At 42.9% G+C, this 18,418-nt stretch overlaps 2 protein-coding genes across 4 annotated transcripts in view; both read left to right on the forward strand.

Moving 5' to 3' along the window:
- The first annotated feature begins 11,023 nt into the window (after nt 1–11,023).
- H2AZ1 (H2A.Z variant histone 1) lies at nt 11,024–13,758 on the forward strand. Its single transcript, XM_055296917.2, has 5 exons — nt 11,024–11,669; nt 12,103–12,180; nt 12,457–12,570; nt 12,905–13,034; nt 13,323–13,758. Exons 1-5 carry the CDS (start codon nt 11,667–11,669, stop codon nt 13,382–13,384), a joined length of 387 nt encoding a protein of 128 aa, XP_055152892.1. The 5' UTR covers nt 11,024–11,666; the 3' UTR covers nt 13,385–13,758.
- A 1,333-nt stretch (nt 13,759–15,091) lies between these two features.
- The window catches only part of DNAJB14 (DnaJ heat shock protein family (Hsp40) member B14), a 45,388-nt gene continuing 42,061 nt past the window's right edge, over nt 15,092–18,418 (forward strand). The window contains exon 1 of one of the 3 annotated variants that reach the window (XM_055296914.2): nt 15,092–15,391. In XM_055296914.2, the coding sequence (XP_055152889.1) occupies nt 15,259–15,391 (133 nt within the window). In that variant the 5' untranslated portion in view covers nt 15,092–15,258. The remainder of the gene's footprint in view (nt 15,392–18,418) is intronic. The other 2 variants (XM_055296916.2, XM_055296915.2) reach the window with 2 other exon arrangements.

Below are 18,418 nucleotides of genomic sequence, written 5' to 3' on the forward strand. Positions count from 1 at the left end.
AGCCTAATAGAGCGAGACTGTCTCAAAAAAAAAAAAAAAAGAAAAGAAAAGAAAAAAAAAAAACTAAACAAAGAGCCAGCATGTAAATTTTTATATCTTGTGGTGAAATATGAGAAGTCCCCTGGACAGCTCTTGCCTAGAGATGTTGGACTAATCTATTAATGGAGGAAGAGATTGTCTCTATTTCCTACTGAGAATCTGAGCAGTAGAGAAGGATTATGGAAGAAATGACTATTTCACAAACTATGAGGACAATAGGAAACAATGAAAACAATATTCATCTAGAAAGAATGTCATTGATGTCTTAAAAGTTGTTCAATAATAGAGTTTACATATTTCATTAAAGACAAAGAAAATCACAGATATGTAGAGACATAGGCACTAATTAAATCCTCTTCTGAGAAGTGTTTCATTTAGAAGTACAAAGTTATAGAAAGAGCATGGAGGACCTGAATCTGGTCATTGTATGCCTGAATGTCCCTTAAATCTATTTTTTCATCTTTTAAAATAAAGATAAGCTCTGCTCATGTCTACCTTGGATGTTTTCAGGTTGAAATGAATCCTTAGGAAGTCTTTTAGAGCAATTGATCTTCAATATCATGTCTCAAATATCCTAAATCTGCTGACTCACTAATCATTATCTGATAACCATGTATCTATTCCTATGCACAAAAGCACTGCTTTTTAATTCTCTGCTTGGGCGCTAACAATATTAAATTCCAATAACAGTAATTAAATAACAATAGATACAATATTTACCAAGATAATTCTCAGATGCATTGACAGCTGTATTTGTTTCCACTAGGTTATGCTGTGCTAACCAATGACTTTAAGCTCCTCTACCCCCCCATTCCACTACAAAACAGAGTTGAGAAACTCTAAGGGTGTAGAAAAGCCTTTATTTTAAAACATTTTATTTCAGTAGTTTTTGGGGAACAGGTGGTTTTTGGTTACATAAGTTCCTTAGTGGTAGTTTCTGAGATTTTAGTGTACCCGTCGCCCGAGCAGTGTACAGTGCCCACCAATATATAGTATTTTATCCCTCACCCCCTCCAACCCTTACCCAAGAGTCCCCAATGTCCATTATATTATTCTTACACCTTTGCATCCTCTTAGCTTAGCTCCCATTTATAAGTGAGAACATATGATGCTTGGTTTTTTATTACTGAGTTACTTCACGTGGTATAATTGCCTCCAGTTCCATCCGGGTTGCTGCAAATGCCATTATTTTGTTCCTTTTTATGGCTGAGTAGTATTTATGACATATATACATATACCATATTTTCCTTATCCACTTGTTGGTTGATGGGCATTTAGGAGGGTTTCATATTTTTGCAACTGTGAATTGTGCTGCTATAAACATGCATGTACATGTTTCTTCACATAATGACTCTTTTTCCTTTGGGTAGATACCCAGAAGTGGGATGGCTCAATCAAATGGCCGTTCAAATTTTAGTTCTTTAGGGAATCTCTATACTGTTTTCCATAGTGATTGTACTAGTTAACATTCCCACCAGTAGTGTAAAAGGGTTCCGTTTTCACAACATCCACACCAACAGCTGTTATTTTTTAATTATGGCCATTCTTGCAGGAGTGAGGTGGTATCTCATTGTGGTTTCAATTTGCATTTCCCTGATAATTAGTGATGTTGAGCATTTTTTCATATGTTTGTTGACTCTTTCTATATCTTCTTTTGAGAATTGCCTATTCATGTCTTTTGATTAAGTTATTTGGTTTTTATCTTGGTGATTGTTTGAGTTCCTTGTAGATCCTGGATATTAGTCCTTTTGTCAGATGCATAGTTTACAAATATTTTTTCCCACTATATGGGTTGTCTGTTTACTCTGCTATTTCTTTTGCTATGCAAAAGCTTTTTAGTTTAATTAGGTCCCATTTATATATTTTTGTTTTTGTTTCATTTGCTTTTGGGTACTTAGTCATGAATTCTTTACCTAAGACAATGTCTAGAAGAGTTTTCTAATGTTATCTTCTAGAAATTTTATGGTCTCAGGTCTTAGATTTAAATATTTGATCCATCATAAGTTGATTTTTTTATAAGGTGAGAGATGAGGACCCAGTTTCATTTTTCTACATGTGGCTTGCCAGTTATCTCAGGATTATTTATTGAAAGAAAAGCCTTTGGACTCTTCTCTGGGCCATTTCCATCCTATTGAACGGACTGAGGAGTCATATACATCTGTTTTGAGATTTCAGTAAAAAGTGTGTTGGTCACACCTTTTATATGGTTTCTGCCCTGAGGCTGAATCTGTGGAGGGGTGTGAAGTATATGTTACATAACTTTACACTCTATTTTGTGGCGCCTCCCTTTTAGGACAAAGGTGGCACTTAGATTCCCTTTAAGAAAGCTGTATGGAATTTCAAACGTAAAGAATTTAGCCAATGAGTTTTTCTCAGTTATGATTCTTTTGTAACATTGGGCATAAGAAATGTACATAATAACCAAGAGTTTTCATAATACCCAATTTAGTCACAGAATCCATGGCAACATTTCATCTTTAGTAAACAATCAAGTATTACAGATCAAAAACAGATTTGATGTTCATTATGCAAAGCTAGCAATACACATGCAGAAATGTGAACACCATCTTGTTATATGTTATAACTAAAGAGAGTTTTCTAGTTTAGTATGAAGTCGTTGTGCCCACTGTGAAATCACCCTTTACTTTTCTGGGTCTTTTTCTTCGGCTGCCTTTTAATTTTCTTTCTTTTTTTTTAATTCAAAATTTTTATTTATTTTTTATTTTATTATACTTTAAGTTCTAGAGTACATGTGCACAATGTGCAGGTTTGTTACATATGTATACACGTGCCATGTTGGTGTGCTGCACCCAATAACTCGTCATTTACATTAGGTATTTCTCTTAATGCTATCCCTCCCCCCTCCCCCAGTGTGTGATGTTCCCTGCCCTGTGTCCAATTGTTCTCATTGTTCAATTCCCACCTATGAGTGAGAACATGCGGTGTTTGGTTTTCTGTCCTTGAGATAGTTTGCTGAGAATGATGGTTTCCAGCTTCATCCCTGTCCCTACAAAGGACATGAACTCATCCTTTTTTATGGCTGCATAGTATTCCATGGTGTATATGTGCCACATTTTCTTAATCCAGTCTATCACTGATGGACATTTGGTTTGGTTCCAAGTCTTTGCTATTGTGAATAGTGCTGCAATAAACATACATGTGCATGTGTCTTTATAGTAGCATGACTTATAATCCTTTGAGTATATACCCAGTAATGGAATGGCTGGGTCAAATGGTATTTCTAGTTCTAGATCCTTGAGTAAGCGCCACACTGTCTTCCATAATGATTGAACTAGTTTACAGTCCCACCAACAGTGTAAAAGTGTTCCTATTTCTCCACATCCTCTCCAGTATCTGTTGTTTCCTGACTCTTTAATGATTGCTTTCCTTATTGCCAACATACTTAGTAGGAAATTCTACTTGGATTCCCCTAAGGTCAATGTACAGTCAATATTTCATAACTTCCCTGACTTACCTCTTTCTCTATCCCTCTTAATTCGCATCTATCCTTTTACCTTCCCTATTCCTATAGATGATTTTGTACTTTATATCCCAGACCACCAACCTCAAAAACCTGGCGTTTTTTTCTTATGTGCTTAGTATCCACCATCCCCCCTACATCTTCCTAAATAGCATATTAATAACAAAATATTAGTGCTTTTTCTTTCAAGATGTTTTACAACCTTCACTTAGTTTCAGTGTTATGTAAGTTTTAGGCTGTATTAGTCTGTTTTCATGCTGCTAATAAAGACATACCTGAGACTGGGCAATTTACGAAAGAAAGAGGTTTAATTGGACTTACAGTTCCACATGGCTGAGGAAGCCTCACAATCAATCATGGCAGAAGGCAAGGAGGTACAAGTCCCATCTTACATGGATGGCAGCAGGCAAAAAGAGAGAATGAGTTTGTGCAGGAAAACTCCTGTTTTTAAAACCATCAGATCTCGGCCAGATGTGGTGGCTCACACCTGTAATCCCAGCATTTTGGGAGGCTGAGGCAGGCGGATCACCTGAGGTCAGGAGTTCAAGACCAGCCTGGCCAACATGATGAAACCCCATCTTTACTAAAAATACAAAAAAAAGAAGAAAAAAAAAGCTGGGTGTGGTGGTGCACGCCTGTAGTCCCAGCTACTCTGGGAAGCTGAGGCTTGAGCTTGGGAGGCAGAAGTTGCAGTAAGCTGAGATCGTGCCACTGCATTCCAGGCTGGGTGACAGAGGGAGACTCTTTCTCAAAAAAAGCAAAACATAAAAAAACAATGAAACCATCAGATCTCGTGAGTCTTATTCACTATCATGAGAACATCACGTGAAAGAGTTGCCCCCATGATTCAATTACTTCCCACCTGGTACCTCCCACAACACATGGGAATTCAAGATGAGATTTGGGTGGGGACACAGAGAAACTGTATCATAGGCTTTATACCTAAGTGATATCAACTTTATCAGCCTTCTAACAAAATTTTTCTCTTTTCTGATTTGCCCTGTAACCCATATTAAATTAGTATCCTAAAAATGAGGAACCCTGTATTCTTTCTTTCTCAGAAATATTCATTGGTTCCTCAGTCTCTCAGGGTAAAGTCTGCTATCCTTCTCCAAGTATTTAGGGCATTGATTTATTATAATAGTTAGGATTCGGTTCAGCTGCAAGTGACAGATGACCCAAAATAAAAGGGGCTCAAATAAAATAGATGCCCATGTTCAGAGATCCAGGGTAGGTTTGACACTCCATAGTATCAAAGACCTTTGCTCCATTTATCTTGTTATTCCCTTATGTGTGGCCTATATTCCTAAGTTCATTTCATGGTTCAAGATAGCTCTCCAATTCTGTCTTCAATCCAGTCAGCAAAAATAAGAAATCGGTTTGCCTCATTTAAGGAAACTTCCTGGATGTTGTACCCACCGCTGCAGTTTATACCTTTTGGTCAAAACTTATTTTCAACACCAAATTTAGCTTTACTCTGATGAACATTAGCAATGGTTGGAATGTTTTTGTCCCCTTCAAAAATTATGTTATAACTTAGTTCACAATGCAAAAGTGTTGGCAAGTGTGGCCATTGGGAGGAGATTGAGTCATGGGACCACCCTCATGATTGAGATTAGGTGCCCTCATAAAAGGGCTTCATGGAGAGGGTTCATCCCTTTTCAACTTTCTTTGACTTCCACAATGTAAGGACACAGTGTTCTCCACTCTAAAAGATACAGCATCAAGGCTCCATCTTCGAAGGAGAGAGCAGCCCTCAACCAGACAGCCAAACCTGCCACTGCTTTGATCTTGAACTTCCCAGCGCCTAGAACTGTGAGAAATAAATTTCTGTTCTATAAACTATGCAGTCTCAGGTATTTCATCACAGTAGCACAAAACAGATTAAAACACTATGTGTCCTACCTTCTAACTGCTACTTCTTACACCAATTCACCATTCCAGTCAAACACTCTCCTTAGTCCATTTAAACATAAACTCTTCAAAATGCTCCAGCCTGCAATTGTCTCTGTCCTTTAAACTAGAGGTACTGTTTATTTGGCAGCCAATCAGATACTTATTTTGTAACAGCCTTCTAATTTATTATTTATTTATTTTATTATTTTTTTTCTTGATGCAGAGTCTCGCTCTGTCACTCAGGCTGGGGTGCAGTTGCATGATCTCCATTCACTGCAACCTTCGCCTCCTGGCTTCCAGCAATTCTCATGCCTCAGTCTCCCGAGTAGCTGGGACTACAGGCATGCACCACCATGCTCAGTTGATTTTTATATTTTTAATAGAGACAGGGTTTCGCCATGTTGGCCAGGCTGGTCTCGAATCCCTTGCCTCAAGCAATCCACCCACCTCGGCCTCCCAAAGTGCTGGGATTACAGGCGAAAACCACCACACCCAGTCTGTAACAGCCTTCTTAATGTGGTTTTAATGATTAAGACATTGTTTGAATTTTCCTCCCTGTTTAGTCTTCTTAGCTAGATTGAGGGAAGCTCCTAAGCACTACATATCCCATCTCCCAACCGCTATTCTTGGCATATTGCCTGGAAAGTAGAATGACTTGATGGCTATGCTCTATTTTACCTAACAGGCTGACAGCACCAATCTAGTGATATCATATATTCTGTTATTAGGGAATGGTTATGTATCATGCGGTATAATGTATGGTATTGCCTTCCATCTCAGTTGCATATATACAGACAAAAGAAGACAATACAGTAATAAAAATGTGTTAAATCTCTACAACAATTTCCTTGGTCACTATGTTAGAAATATGCAATAGGGGCATTACTGTGTGTATTTATAATTTAGCTGTGGAGATAAGTGTCACAAAAATACTAATACAATCATCCCTCTGTATCTGTGGGGGACTGGCTCTAGGATCTGTCCCCACACCCCACCGCTTGGATACCCAAATCCATGAATGCTCAATCCCTTGCATAAAATGGCATAGTAGTATTTGCATATAACCTATATACATTGTATGCTTTTGATCATCTCTAGATTACTTGTAATATCCATTACAATGCCTATGCTATGTAAATAGTTGGTACACTATATGGTTTAGGAAATTACAGGAAAAAATGTCTGTATATGTTTAGTACAGATGCAACCATACTTTTTAAAATTTTCAAATAGAAAGGAAGTCAGGGTTTTGCTTTGTTACCCAGGCTGGAGTGCAGTGGTGTGATCATGGCTTACTGCAGCCTTGAACTTCTAGGCTCAAGGTATCCTCCCACCTCAAGCTCCTAGTAGCTGGAAGTACAGGTGTGTACCACCATGCCCAGCTAATTGAAAAAAAAAATTTTAGAGACAGGGCCTTGCTATGTTGCCCAGGCTGGTCTTGAACTCCTGGCTTCATGTGATCCTTTTACCTCAGCCTCCCAAATTGTTGGGATTATAGGGATGAACCGCCACACCCCAAACGCAGCTTATTATTATTATTTTTTCTTGAGACCAAGTCTCACTCTGTCACTCAGGCTGGAGTGCAGTGGCACGATCTCTGCTCACTGCAGCCTCTGCCTCCCAAGTTCATGCGATTCTCCTGCCTCAGCCTCCTGAGAAGCTGGGATTACAGGTGCATGCCACCACACGTGGCTAATTTTTGTAGTTTTATTAGAGACAGGGTTTCACCATGTTGGCTAGGTTGGTCTCAAACTCCTGACCTCAAGTCATCCACCTGCCTCGGCCTCCCAAAGTGATGGGATTACAGGTGTGAGCCACAGCGCCTGGCCACACCCAGCTTATGTTGTGAATATTTTTGATCCTCAATTGGTTAAATCCACAGATGTAGAACACAGGAATACAGAGAAGGAGGACCCACTGCCTAGGCAAATACACTATTATTTAGGAAAAAAATTTCAACACATGGACTCCCTTTCCCTGCCCTGAAAATCCTAAAGATCAATGTTGATATCAATAATAGATAATAAAAGAATAATATGATAAGAATCTTGATTTATTTTAAAACAATAAATTTCCAAAAATTCTGAGGACTAATGTATGGAAAAAGTAAATTAGTGCTATATTAAAAGGGGTATTGGGTCCCATGATCTTTGGTTTTCCTGAAATGGCAGTGGATCTGGGTTGAGTAGATTCTGCTGATCTTTGTAATCTATTCCCTGCATTTGTGAATTGTTACCTGTGTGCAATCTGTGATCATGAGAAGTGCAAAGCTGGGCAATTTGGAATTTAAATTGATGGTTTTGGTTTTATCAACACTGAATTAAACACATAGGCTTCTCAAACTAAACAGAATTCAGGAAGGACTATGGCCTCGGTGCCAAAAATATTATTACATCACTCTACATATTCTTCACACTTAATGAAACTCTTTCATAATTCTATCAAGTTGGTTTATCTGCTGTTATGAATCCCTATTTAATAAATGAATAAACTGTGCCTCAGTGTTTAACATACTTTAGGCCATATAGCAAGTAAGTGGCTACCCAAACTCAACCCTCATTCTTTTACTCTAGTTCAATATTTTGCATAATACCACACTGGAACTCAGTTATTCACAGCTGTGTGAATCCCTGAAGGCACATATTTTTCCTGGATGCCCTAGGCAGAGAGAACCAAGATTCTAATGTGGATTTCCTGATGAAAAGAATTTTGCCATTATCGATCTAGGCTAATATCCTTGGAAATAACTGGAGAACTTACTCATATTTTCTTAAAAGTATGTTTTTAAAGCAAGATGTAGTTGAGAAATTTATAATTCCCAATTGTAAGACTCTCAAATTTTCTACATAAAAAGACAAGAACAATAGTAGTTAACATACATGCTAGTGTTTCAAAGGAGACAGTAACTAGTCATGGAAAATCTGGCTTAGTTAGGAAAAGGCTATTAAAGAAAGAGTCAATAATAGTGGGTTCGCCTACCTCATATTAGGATTTTTTGTTGTTGTTTTTTCGAGACAGGGTCTCAGTTTATCATACAGGCTGGAATTCAGTGGCACAATCATGGCTCACTGCAACCTCAACCTCCTGGGCTCAAGTGGTCCTTCCACCTCAGCCTCCCGAGTAGATGGGACCACAGGCAGGGGCCACCATGCCTGGCTAATTTTTGTATTTTTAGTAGAGATGGGGTCTCGCTATGTTGCCCAGGCTGGTCTTTAACAGCTGGGCTGAAGTGATCCTCTTGCCTTGGCATCTCATATTTTTTATGGCAAGAGAACTAATTGGGTATGGCATTAAACAAAAATAATTACATAGCTCTGGCTAAGTATATTATATACATGTATTACCATTAACACAGGAACTGAAAAGATAAACCAAGAATATTAACATATTTGTATCATACCTTTTCCGGGGGGGGGGAGGAAAGAGAGTAGGAAATCATCACACCACTCTGGGAAAAGTGCAGAAAGTAATACTGTCCTGTTCTCTGAAGAAAAACTATTGAGTTATTAAACCAATTTTGGATTTTAGTTTGGATGTTGGAAGACTTGGCTGTGTATACTCTGGGCAGGTTTCAAGCTTGCTGCTTCCACATCGGAGAAAGAAAATATACCAAATAGCAAAAAAGATTTAGAAACAAAAGATACTTTATTTCATCCCTCTCTAGCATCCAATGTAGGAAATAATAGCAGTTATTTACTGACGGCTAACTACGTGCCAAACACATGCTACTATGTACATTGCATACCTTTTTCCTTAATCTTTCAACCATGTGAAAATAGATGATACTATCTGTTCACAGAAGAGGAACTCGAAGTTCAGAAAGATTAGTAACTACGATGACACAGTGAGGAGGAGGCAGAACAGAATCCATCTCTACTTGCTTCTGAGTTCATCCTCCTAACCACTACTCAGCAAGGCAACAGTAAATTCCTCTTGTTGGGCTTCATAGCAAAGAGCTGGCAGAGTATTATCTAAACTAGAGATGGCATTAATGTTGGTTTATTACATATCACAAAGCTTCCCTGGAGCCATCGTGAACTATTATATCAAGTTTCATAGCTTAATATATCATTATTATATTATCAGTAGGAAAACGGATGAAGTCTTGCTATCGACGACATCATAAGAGTTCCTTGGTTCCAAGAAATAATAAACCTCAATGTCAAAATTGTTGGGAAGCTCTTCTCTAGAATTTATCTCACAGAAATTGGGAGGTCTTCTAATTCGATAAAATCTTTCAAATTGAAACCCAATCTAAAGTACTTCAGAGTATATGTTTGCTGCTGTTGTTGTTTTTGAGAGGGAGTCTCGCTCTGTTGCCCAGGCTGAGTGCAGTGGCGCGATCTTGGCTCACCACAACCTCCGCCTCCCGGGTTCAAGCGATTCTCCTGCCTCAGCCTACCGAGTAGCTGAGATTACAGGTGGATGCCACCATGCCTGGATAATTTTTGTATTTTTAGTAGAGATGGCGTGTCACCATGTTGGCCAGGCTGGTCTTGAACTACTGACCTCGTAATCTGCCCGCCTTGGCCTCCCAAAGTGCTGGGATTACAGGTGTAAGCCACCATGCCCAGCATAGAGTATATGTTTCAAAATGTTCGTCACATTGAAACTATTCAATTATGTTAAAAAGTGTAGGCCGGGCGCGGTGGCTCACGCCTGTAATCCCAGCACTTTGGGTGGCCCAGGCGGGCGGATCACGTGGTCAGGAGACCGAGACCATCCTGGCTAACACAGTGAAACCCCGCCTCTACTAAAAATACAAAAAAATTAGCCAGGGGTGGTGGCGGGCGCCTGTATTCCCAGCTACTCGGGAGGCTGAGGCAGGAGAATGGCGTGAACCGCGGGGGGCGGAGCCTGCAGTGAGCCGAGATCGCACCACTGCACTCCAGCCTGGGCGACAGCGAGACTCCGTCTCAAAAACAAAACAAAACAAACAAACAAAAAAAGTGTAATACACTAAAACACTACAAATGAGATTGTGACACTACTGTCCCCAAGCAGCTGGAGATATACATAGGTGTTAATAATCTACTAGTTGGAAGGATAGTACTGTGTGTACAGTAACATTATTTTAACCTCATCATTTGCAATTGATTGCATTGCATGGACCCTCTGTAACTGCCTGAAAATCATGTCAGAGTTACTCCATCGACATTTGCCGAATATTTGTCATGTGGCAAAATATTTACCGTAGAAAAGTTGACACCTAATAGCTCTGAGGTTTCACTAAATGAGCTTTACACACCAGGCTACAGGTACAATCCATTGATGTGTAGTCTCCAAAAAACATGGTTTATGATTTGATTAAAGAATACTGCCTCGCCAGAAGCTCCCTAAGTATAGACAAAAAGGGTTTCGTGACCAGTGAGGTGACTTGGCTTCACCGTTTGCTGTCACAGAACTATTCCGTGGGGGATTTCATAAGTAGTGAGAGAGAGGTCGAAGACCCGGCTGAAAATAAAGTGGGAGCAGCGGGTCGTGATCTGTTGGTGGCTGGGGACTCGCCAAGAGGGAAGAAACACGGAATCTCTACTAAGGCTGTGGTAAACGTCAGGGCAAACCTCAGACTCCTCTCACTGGACGCGTTCGCGCCACCTGTCAGACGGGAGGAGCCGCCAGGGATTGAGGGGGTAGGGAGGGGGTGCCCGGGGTCCCGGAAGGCGGCTGCGGGTCGCAGGTCTCCGCCCGAGAGGCGCTGGGAGTGGGGCTGGGAGTGGTGGGGGCGGCGTGCTACATACCAAGGAGACTTCACGTGGTCTCCAGAGCCCTGCTAGGGGACCCGGGGCACTACCGCGCGCCCCTCCCCTGAGGTCTCAGCTCCTCCTCTAGGCACGTGACCGCAGCCGGCTGGTAACTGCGCTCCCGCAGCGTAGCTCGCTCTGTTTCTTCCCTCCCGCCGCGGTGCCCTTCTTCTCCCCGGTTCCCATCCCTCCGCCTTCCCCCGCCTCGCTCCCCACACCCCAATCGCGGCTGGAGCTTAGAAGGGCCCGCCCCTCCACCCTTTTATTCGCTTGCTCATTGGCTAAAGTCTCAAGGACGCGTCCCGAAGGCGGGTGGCAGCCATTGGTGGGATGAGCAATCCGAGTTCCCGGATGAGGGAACATTCTGCAGTATAAAGGGAGCAAGGAAGGCGGGAGACAGCGCAGTTTGAATCGCGGTGCGACGAAGGAGTAGGTGGTGGGATCTCACCGTGGGTCCGATTAGCCTTTTCTCTGCCTTGCTTGCTTGAGCTTCAGCGGAATTCGAAATGGTAAACTTCGCAGAGACGCTCGATGACTCCGCGGGTTTTTGCCGGCGGGAGAAAAACCCGTTACACAGAGGGATGGGGGTGAAGTGGCGACGGTTGGGAACGCGCGGAGACAGGATTTAGAAGAGTGGGGGGGGAGGTGTTTTGTCGGCTGCTAGCGGAGCAGCCTCGGATCTCGCGGCGGGCGGTGACGGTTGGGTGGCGCGCGCAGCGCCGCTGGGGGCCGGCGGGCGGGCGGAGGCGCGCGGCCGTGGCGAGCGCGCGGCGGGGGGCGAACGGGCGGGGTCGCCCCTGCGGCGCGCCGCGGGCCGGAGACCCCGGCGGGGTGCGGGTACGCGCTCGCGGCGGGACGCGCCGCGGTGGGGGATGGGCGCGCCGCCTTGGTAATTCTATATTCTCCGTTCCTCCTCCGCTCGCGGGCGTGTGCGCGCCGCAGGCTGGCGGTAAGGCTGGAAAGGACTCCGGAAAGGCCAAGACAAAGGCGGTTTCCCGCTCGCAGAGAGCCGGCTTGCAGGTCAGTAGTTGTTCGTGCAGTCTGGGAGTCATGATGTTTTTCTTTGCATTTCCTTTTTTGTTATTCATCGCTCTCGATGGGCGTTTTGTGTATGCGTGGGTGATGCGGTGTCGCGACTTGGGCTGCCCATACGATAAATATGGGGGGGAGGAATCACGTGTTTCGATGTCGGGACGCGTTGCTGCGCCCGTGCCCCTTGCTTTGGCGCGCATGTAATTTCCCCATCTCGAGTTCTCATTTTTGTGTATTTATGTTTGTGTATGCTTACAATTTAAGTTCCCAGTGGGCCGTATTCATCGACACCTGAAATCTAGGACGACCAGTCATGGACGTGTGGGCGCGACTGCCGCTGTGTACAGCGCAGCCATCCTGGAGTACCTCACCGCAGAGGTAAATGGGTGAACGCCTATAATCCGGAGAAGGTTTGGGGGGCGGGGAGGCGGCAAGAGGGAAGGAGGAAAGTGATGCAAGAAAACTCCCAGGCCCTGAACGCGGCGAGAGGCCTAAGAGAACGCTAGAGGGAGCTGGTGTTCAACAAGGATCCTACTGAGCTTGAGTTCTCTGCTCTTGGAATTAAAATTGCGTGCCCCCTGTATATCTTGCCAGTCAGATAGTGGGGAACGATTCCAGTTGGTAGATCTACGTTTGTGAGGGTTTTATTCTGTTCTCTGAATCTTGGCCAAAGGAAAGTTGGAAGGCAACTGATACAGATTCTGCCTTCTAGGTACTTGAACTGGCAGGAAACGCATCAAAAGACTTAAAGGTAAAGCGTATTACCCCTCGTCACTTGCAACTTGCTATTCGTGGAGATGAAGAATTGGATTCTCTCATCAAGGCTACAATTGCTGGTGGTGGTATGTTAACTTCTAACATTTTAAAAAGTTTCTTCAGAGGAAGGAATTCTTTGCTGCTTTATTAGTTTTTCTAGAAGAGGAAATTTAAGTATATTTTCAATGATGGAAGTATGGTTGTATCATGAAATTTGATTTATATGTATAACTCAGTGAATTTTTACTTCATACTTGAGCTGCACGTTTTTAAAGATACCTTTCAAGTTGAACAGTATACACTTTATTGGTTTCAAATACTGTGATTTAAAAAAAAAAAATCTTAAGTAGAATTAATTCCTGTCACTCTCTTAGGTGTCATTCCACACATCCACAAATCTCTGATTGGGAAGAAAGGACAACAGAAGACTGTCTAAAGGATGCCTGGATTCCTTGTTATCTCAGGACTCTAAATACTCTAACAGCTGTCCAGTGTTGGTGATTCCAGTGGACTGTATCTCTGTGAAAAACACAATTTTGCCTTTTTGTAATTCTATTTGAGCAAGTTGGAAGTTTAATTAGCTTTCCAACCAACCAAATTTCTGCATTCGAGTCTTAACCATATTTAAGTGTTACTGTGGCTTCAAAGAAGCTATTGATTCTGAAGTAGTGGGTTTTGATTGAGTTGACTGTTTTTAAAAAACTGTTTGGATTTTAATTGTGATGCAGAAGTTATAGTAACAAACATTTGGTTTTGTACAGACATTATTTCCACTCTGGTGGATAAGCTCAATAAAGGTCATATCCCAAAGTAGTTGTGTATTCAATTTGCTTGGTTGTAATAGGAACTTGTTTTGAGTATCTCATCTAGCAGCAATAACTAAGCACATTTCTTTGTGACTGAACTGTCAAATCTGTAGATCAACAAAGTAAGATAGCCCAAGTATATTTTTTTAATGTTATATAATGAGCTACTAAAGTTTTAATTTAAAAAGTTGGCAGGAGCCGGAGTGGGATTGTCAGTTTCTTAGGCTAAGTTTGACCATTTCAGTTTGTACATTGGCTTTACTTGCTGTGTGACAGCACTGCACTAGTATGCTGTTAGTGTGGTGGACTTGGGGAGGGAGAGAATAGGTAGGAATCTCCTGTATATCCACAGAATGAACTCCGAATTTAAACTTTAAAGATAATAGTGCTACGTGCGAGGCACTGCTTTGAAGTATGAAACTGTTAAGTACTCAGTAACATCATTGGGGATATATTATCTCCATTTTATCGAAGAGAAGCAGGGTTTCATATTTGAAAGTACCGAGTTATGGTAGTTGTTAGCAGAATTAACAGCTTGACTCACAGCATTATGTAAAAATTGTTATCTTGTGGTTGGGTTGAGCAGGACATTTTGACAGTTTGTCATGTTTTTAAAAAAAAAATTTGCACATAGCAAACATTTCCCCCACCCCCACCGTGAAGACTAACATGACATGGTACTTCCAAGTGGTAATGTTATCCAAATGGGAAGGAAAAGGTGAAATCAAAAGTTTGCTTTTGTTAGGGCAGCCCCTGAGGGGCTGATTCTCCTTCCTTGCTTTGGCTACACAGGATTAAGGCCGCTCTGCACCACTCGTTGCAAGCTACAAATTAAACTGCTTTGTACTTTGGATAGCCTGACATCTGGGTCAGAAAAAATGCAGCTGAAATAAGGCTGTCATACAAGCCCTAAGATTAGGTTCAAACCGGAAGTGCTGAGACTGGACTGACACCTTGGTCCTCACCTGACCGCATCCTCCCTCGCTTGAGGGGCGCAGAGGCGGGGCCTCCAAGTCCTGGGAATTTTACTGAAAACGAGTGTCCCCTTTCCCCATCCCGTCCTCCTGGCCCCAGCTGCGAGGGCCGCGCCTGGAGGTCACGGGGCACGGCGCTTCCAATGTCAGCAATAGGGTCCCGGGCGGAACCCCTCCCCGCGATGGGCAGCCCGGCCGCTATCGTCCGCCTCCCGGGCAGGTCCGATTCGAGCCTGCTGGCGCCGTGCGCTGACCACCGAGTCAGCTCATACGCCTGGGCCCAGGAGCTTGGTCCTGGGCTGGGACGGATGCGGATCGCGCCCTAGGGGCCCGCGGAGGGGCGGGGAGGCCGCCGTGAGGAGGCGGAGCTGCGAGGCCCGCCCGGGCCGTCGCAGCCGCTGCCGCGGTCCCCTGCGCTCCTCCCCACTGCCGCCGCACGCCCCCAGCCGGTCCCGCCTCGCCTCCTCCGCGGCGGCGGCTTCCGCCCCTCTTAGCTGCGCTGCCGGAGGAAACGGAAGAAGGAGCAAGCTATGGAGGGGAACAAGGATGAGGCTGAGAAATGTGTCGAGATCGCCCGGGAGGCCCTGAACGCCGGCAACCGCGAGAAGGCCCAGCGCTTCCTGCAGAAGGCCGAGAAGCTCTACCCACTGCCCTCGGCCCGCGGTGAGACCTCAGCGTCCCTTCTCTTCCTGCCCAATCCCCAGACCACCGCGTAGCCCGCCCCTGCCCCCACCTCGGCTCCTCCTGGAAGCCTGCGGGGCCCCCGGCCTGCCTGAGCCAGCCCCAGCCCCAGGCCCGGTGGGGAGCATCCCGACACACCCTCGCCCTGGCCCCAGCCCCGGCTCCCGGCCGGGGCTCGGGGAATGCTGCGCGATGTTCTTCTGCACCCGCCTGCCCGCCGGCTCCGCGTTCGGCTGTCCTAAATGTCCAGGTTTCATTCTCCCTGGAGGAGACTTGTCTGGTCCCGTCTTACCACAGTGAGGCTTTATTTGTATCTGTGTTGTTTATGTGGCCCCCTCTCTCCCCATTCTCAGTCCCACATAAGGCCTAGGCCCCTATCGAAGTGAGAGGAACGGTGTACTCTAGTGGCTAATCTCAGGTTCCATCGTTTCTGAGATCTGTAGAAAACTGTTCCCAAAGCAAACATTGAATACCTGAGATGACATTGCTTTTCCCTGGGAGAGAGTTCCTTTAAAAGAGAAGAGCACACATTCGGCAAGAATGGTCAAGAGTCAGTAATGATTGCTGAAGAGTATCTGATTTGATAACACCATAATTATCGACGAACCAAATCTCTGAGGAATATGGTACTGGGTTTCCTTTAGTTGAATTCAGTTTATTTATTTTCCTACTCGATAGGCTTCGAAGTAATTATAGCCAACATTTATTGAGCACAAAGTGCCAATAGTTGTGCCTAACATTTTGCATGGATTATTTCATTTATTCCTCAGAACAATTCTGTGTAGAGGTGCAGGATTCATTTGACCAGGTTTACCCACGTGGAAACAGACTTTTTGATAATTAATGAATGAATTAGCGAATGAATGAAAATATCTTACCCAAGGTCACACAATTAGTGGCAAAGTCAGAATAGTAGCTGAACTTTCAGACTCGAAAAGGCCTTTAACCGCTACACTGTTGCCTTGCCATTAGTATTTCCAGGTTAAGAAAGTTATCGATAGATTCAATTAATTGTAGAAAATTATTAATGAAAATATGGGGCTACTTGTTTTGTTGTCTCTTAAATTTTTTGCTCTACGTCGTTGAAGCCCTGTGCTCTTTACTTTTCTGTCTATCCTTTCCATTACATTGCCTTCTAACACTATACCCATGAGGACAGGAAAATAAAATGAAAGAAAAGAGTTAATAATTTTTTAAATTGTGGTTTAAAAACCCGCCAAATTTACGGTCTTAACTATTTTTAAGTGTGTAGTCCATTACTGAAGTATATTGACATTGTTGTGCAAGGACTCTTCAGAACTTTTTCGTCTTACAACACAACTGTGTACTAATCAAACAGCTCCCTACCGCCCCATCTCCCAAGACCCTGGCAACTACCATTCTACTTTGTGTTTCTGTTAATTTAACTACTTTAGTTACCTCAGATAGGTAGATTCATGCAGTATCTTTTTGTGACTGTCTTACTTCACTTAGCATAATGTTCTCAAGTTTCATTTATGTTGTAACATGTGAAGAATTCCTTTTTAAAAAAATACTGATTAGGCTGGGCGCAGTGGCTCACGCCTGTTATCCCAGCACTTTGGGAGGCCGAGGCGGGTGGATCATTTGAGGTCAGGAGTTCGAGACCAGCCTGGCCAGCATGATGAAACCCCATCTGTACTAAAAATACAAAAAAATTAGCCAGGCGTGGTGGCGCATGCCTGTAATCCCAGCTACTAGGGGATGCTGAGGCAGGAGAATCGCTTGAACTCGGGAGACGGAGGTTACAGTGAGTCGAGATCGCAACACTGCGCTCCAGCCTGGGCGACACAGCGAGACTCCGTCTCAAAAAAAACTGAATAATATTCCATTGTATATATACACCGCATTTTGTTAATCCATTCATCTGTGGACATTTGGGTTCCTTTCACCTCTTGGCTATTATGAATAATGCTGCTATGAACAAGGATATGCAAAGATCCTGCTTTTAATTATTTTGGATACCCAGAAGTGGGATTGTAGGATCATACAGTAATTCTATTTTTAATTTTTGAGGAACCACAATACAGTTTGTGTAGCGCTTGCACCATTTTACTTTCCCACGAACAGTACGTAGGGTTTCAGTTTCTCACCATCCTTGCCAACACCTATTTTCTGTTTTTGTTTGTTTTGATAGTACCCATCCTTGGATGGGAGGTGATATCTCGTTGTGGCTTTGATTTGCGTTTCTCTGATGATTAGTAATGCTGAGCATCTTTTTTATATGCTTATTGACTATTTTTATAATGTCCCATTTTTGGAGAAAATGTCTGTTCAGGTCCTTTGCCCATTTTTAAATCACATTACTTGTTTTTTTATTGTTGAGTTGTAGGAGTTCCTTGTTTATTCTGGATATTAACCCCTTATCAGATATGTGATTTGCAGATGTTTTCTCCTATTTATATGTTGCCTTTTCATCACTTTGTTGATGGTGTTATTTGATGCACAGAAGTTTTTAAGTTTGTTGTAGTGCCTTTTTTCTATTTTTGCTTTGTTTTTTTTGTGTGTGCTTTTGCTGTCATATTCAAGAAATCATTGCCAGGAGTTAATTATTTTTGAATCCTCCCCTACTGTTGAATATGATTTCATTTAGTCATTATCTAGTCCTAGAGGGACAGTTTTAACATTAAGTGAGTGGGCAGTCTCGACAGAATAACTTGGCTTTTGAAGTCTGACTCCACCTACTAGCTTGTAACCTTATTTTTGAGCAGGGTAGGGAACCTCTCTAGCCTTTAGCTTTTTCATCTGTAAAACGGAGACAGTGTACTGATCTCATAGTGCTGTTGTGAGGATTAAATGGGTTAATACAGGTAAAGCATTTAACAGTAAGCACTCAATTAATTTTGGTGTCATCCCCATTTTGCAAGTGTGAAGCTCTGAGAATTCGTAAAACCCATCCAAATTTACACACTATCATGCTTCTGTCATGCAAACAATTTGAATAAATCTCCTAAAAGATATTATAAGATACCAAAGCACAACACAGTTTGT

This window comes from Symphalangus syndactylus, chromosome 10 (genome assembly GCF_028878055.3).
Source record: "Symphalangus syndactylus isolate Jambi chromosome 10, NHGRI_mSymSyn1-v2.1_pri, whole genome shotgun sequence".
NCBI classification, from domain to species: Eukaryota; Metazoa; Chordata; class Mammalia; order Primates; family Hylobatidae; genus Symphalangus; species Symphalangus syndactylus.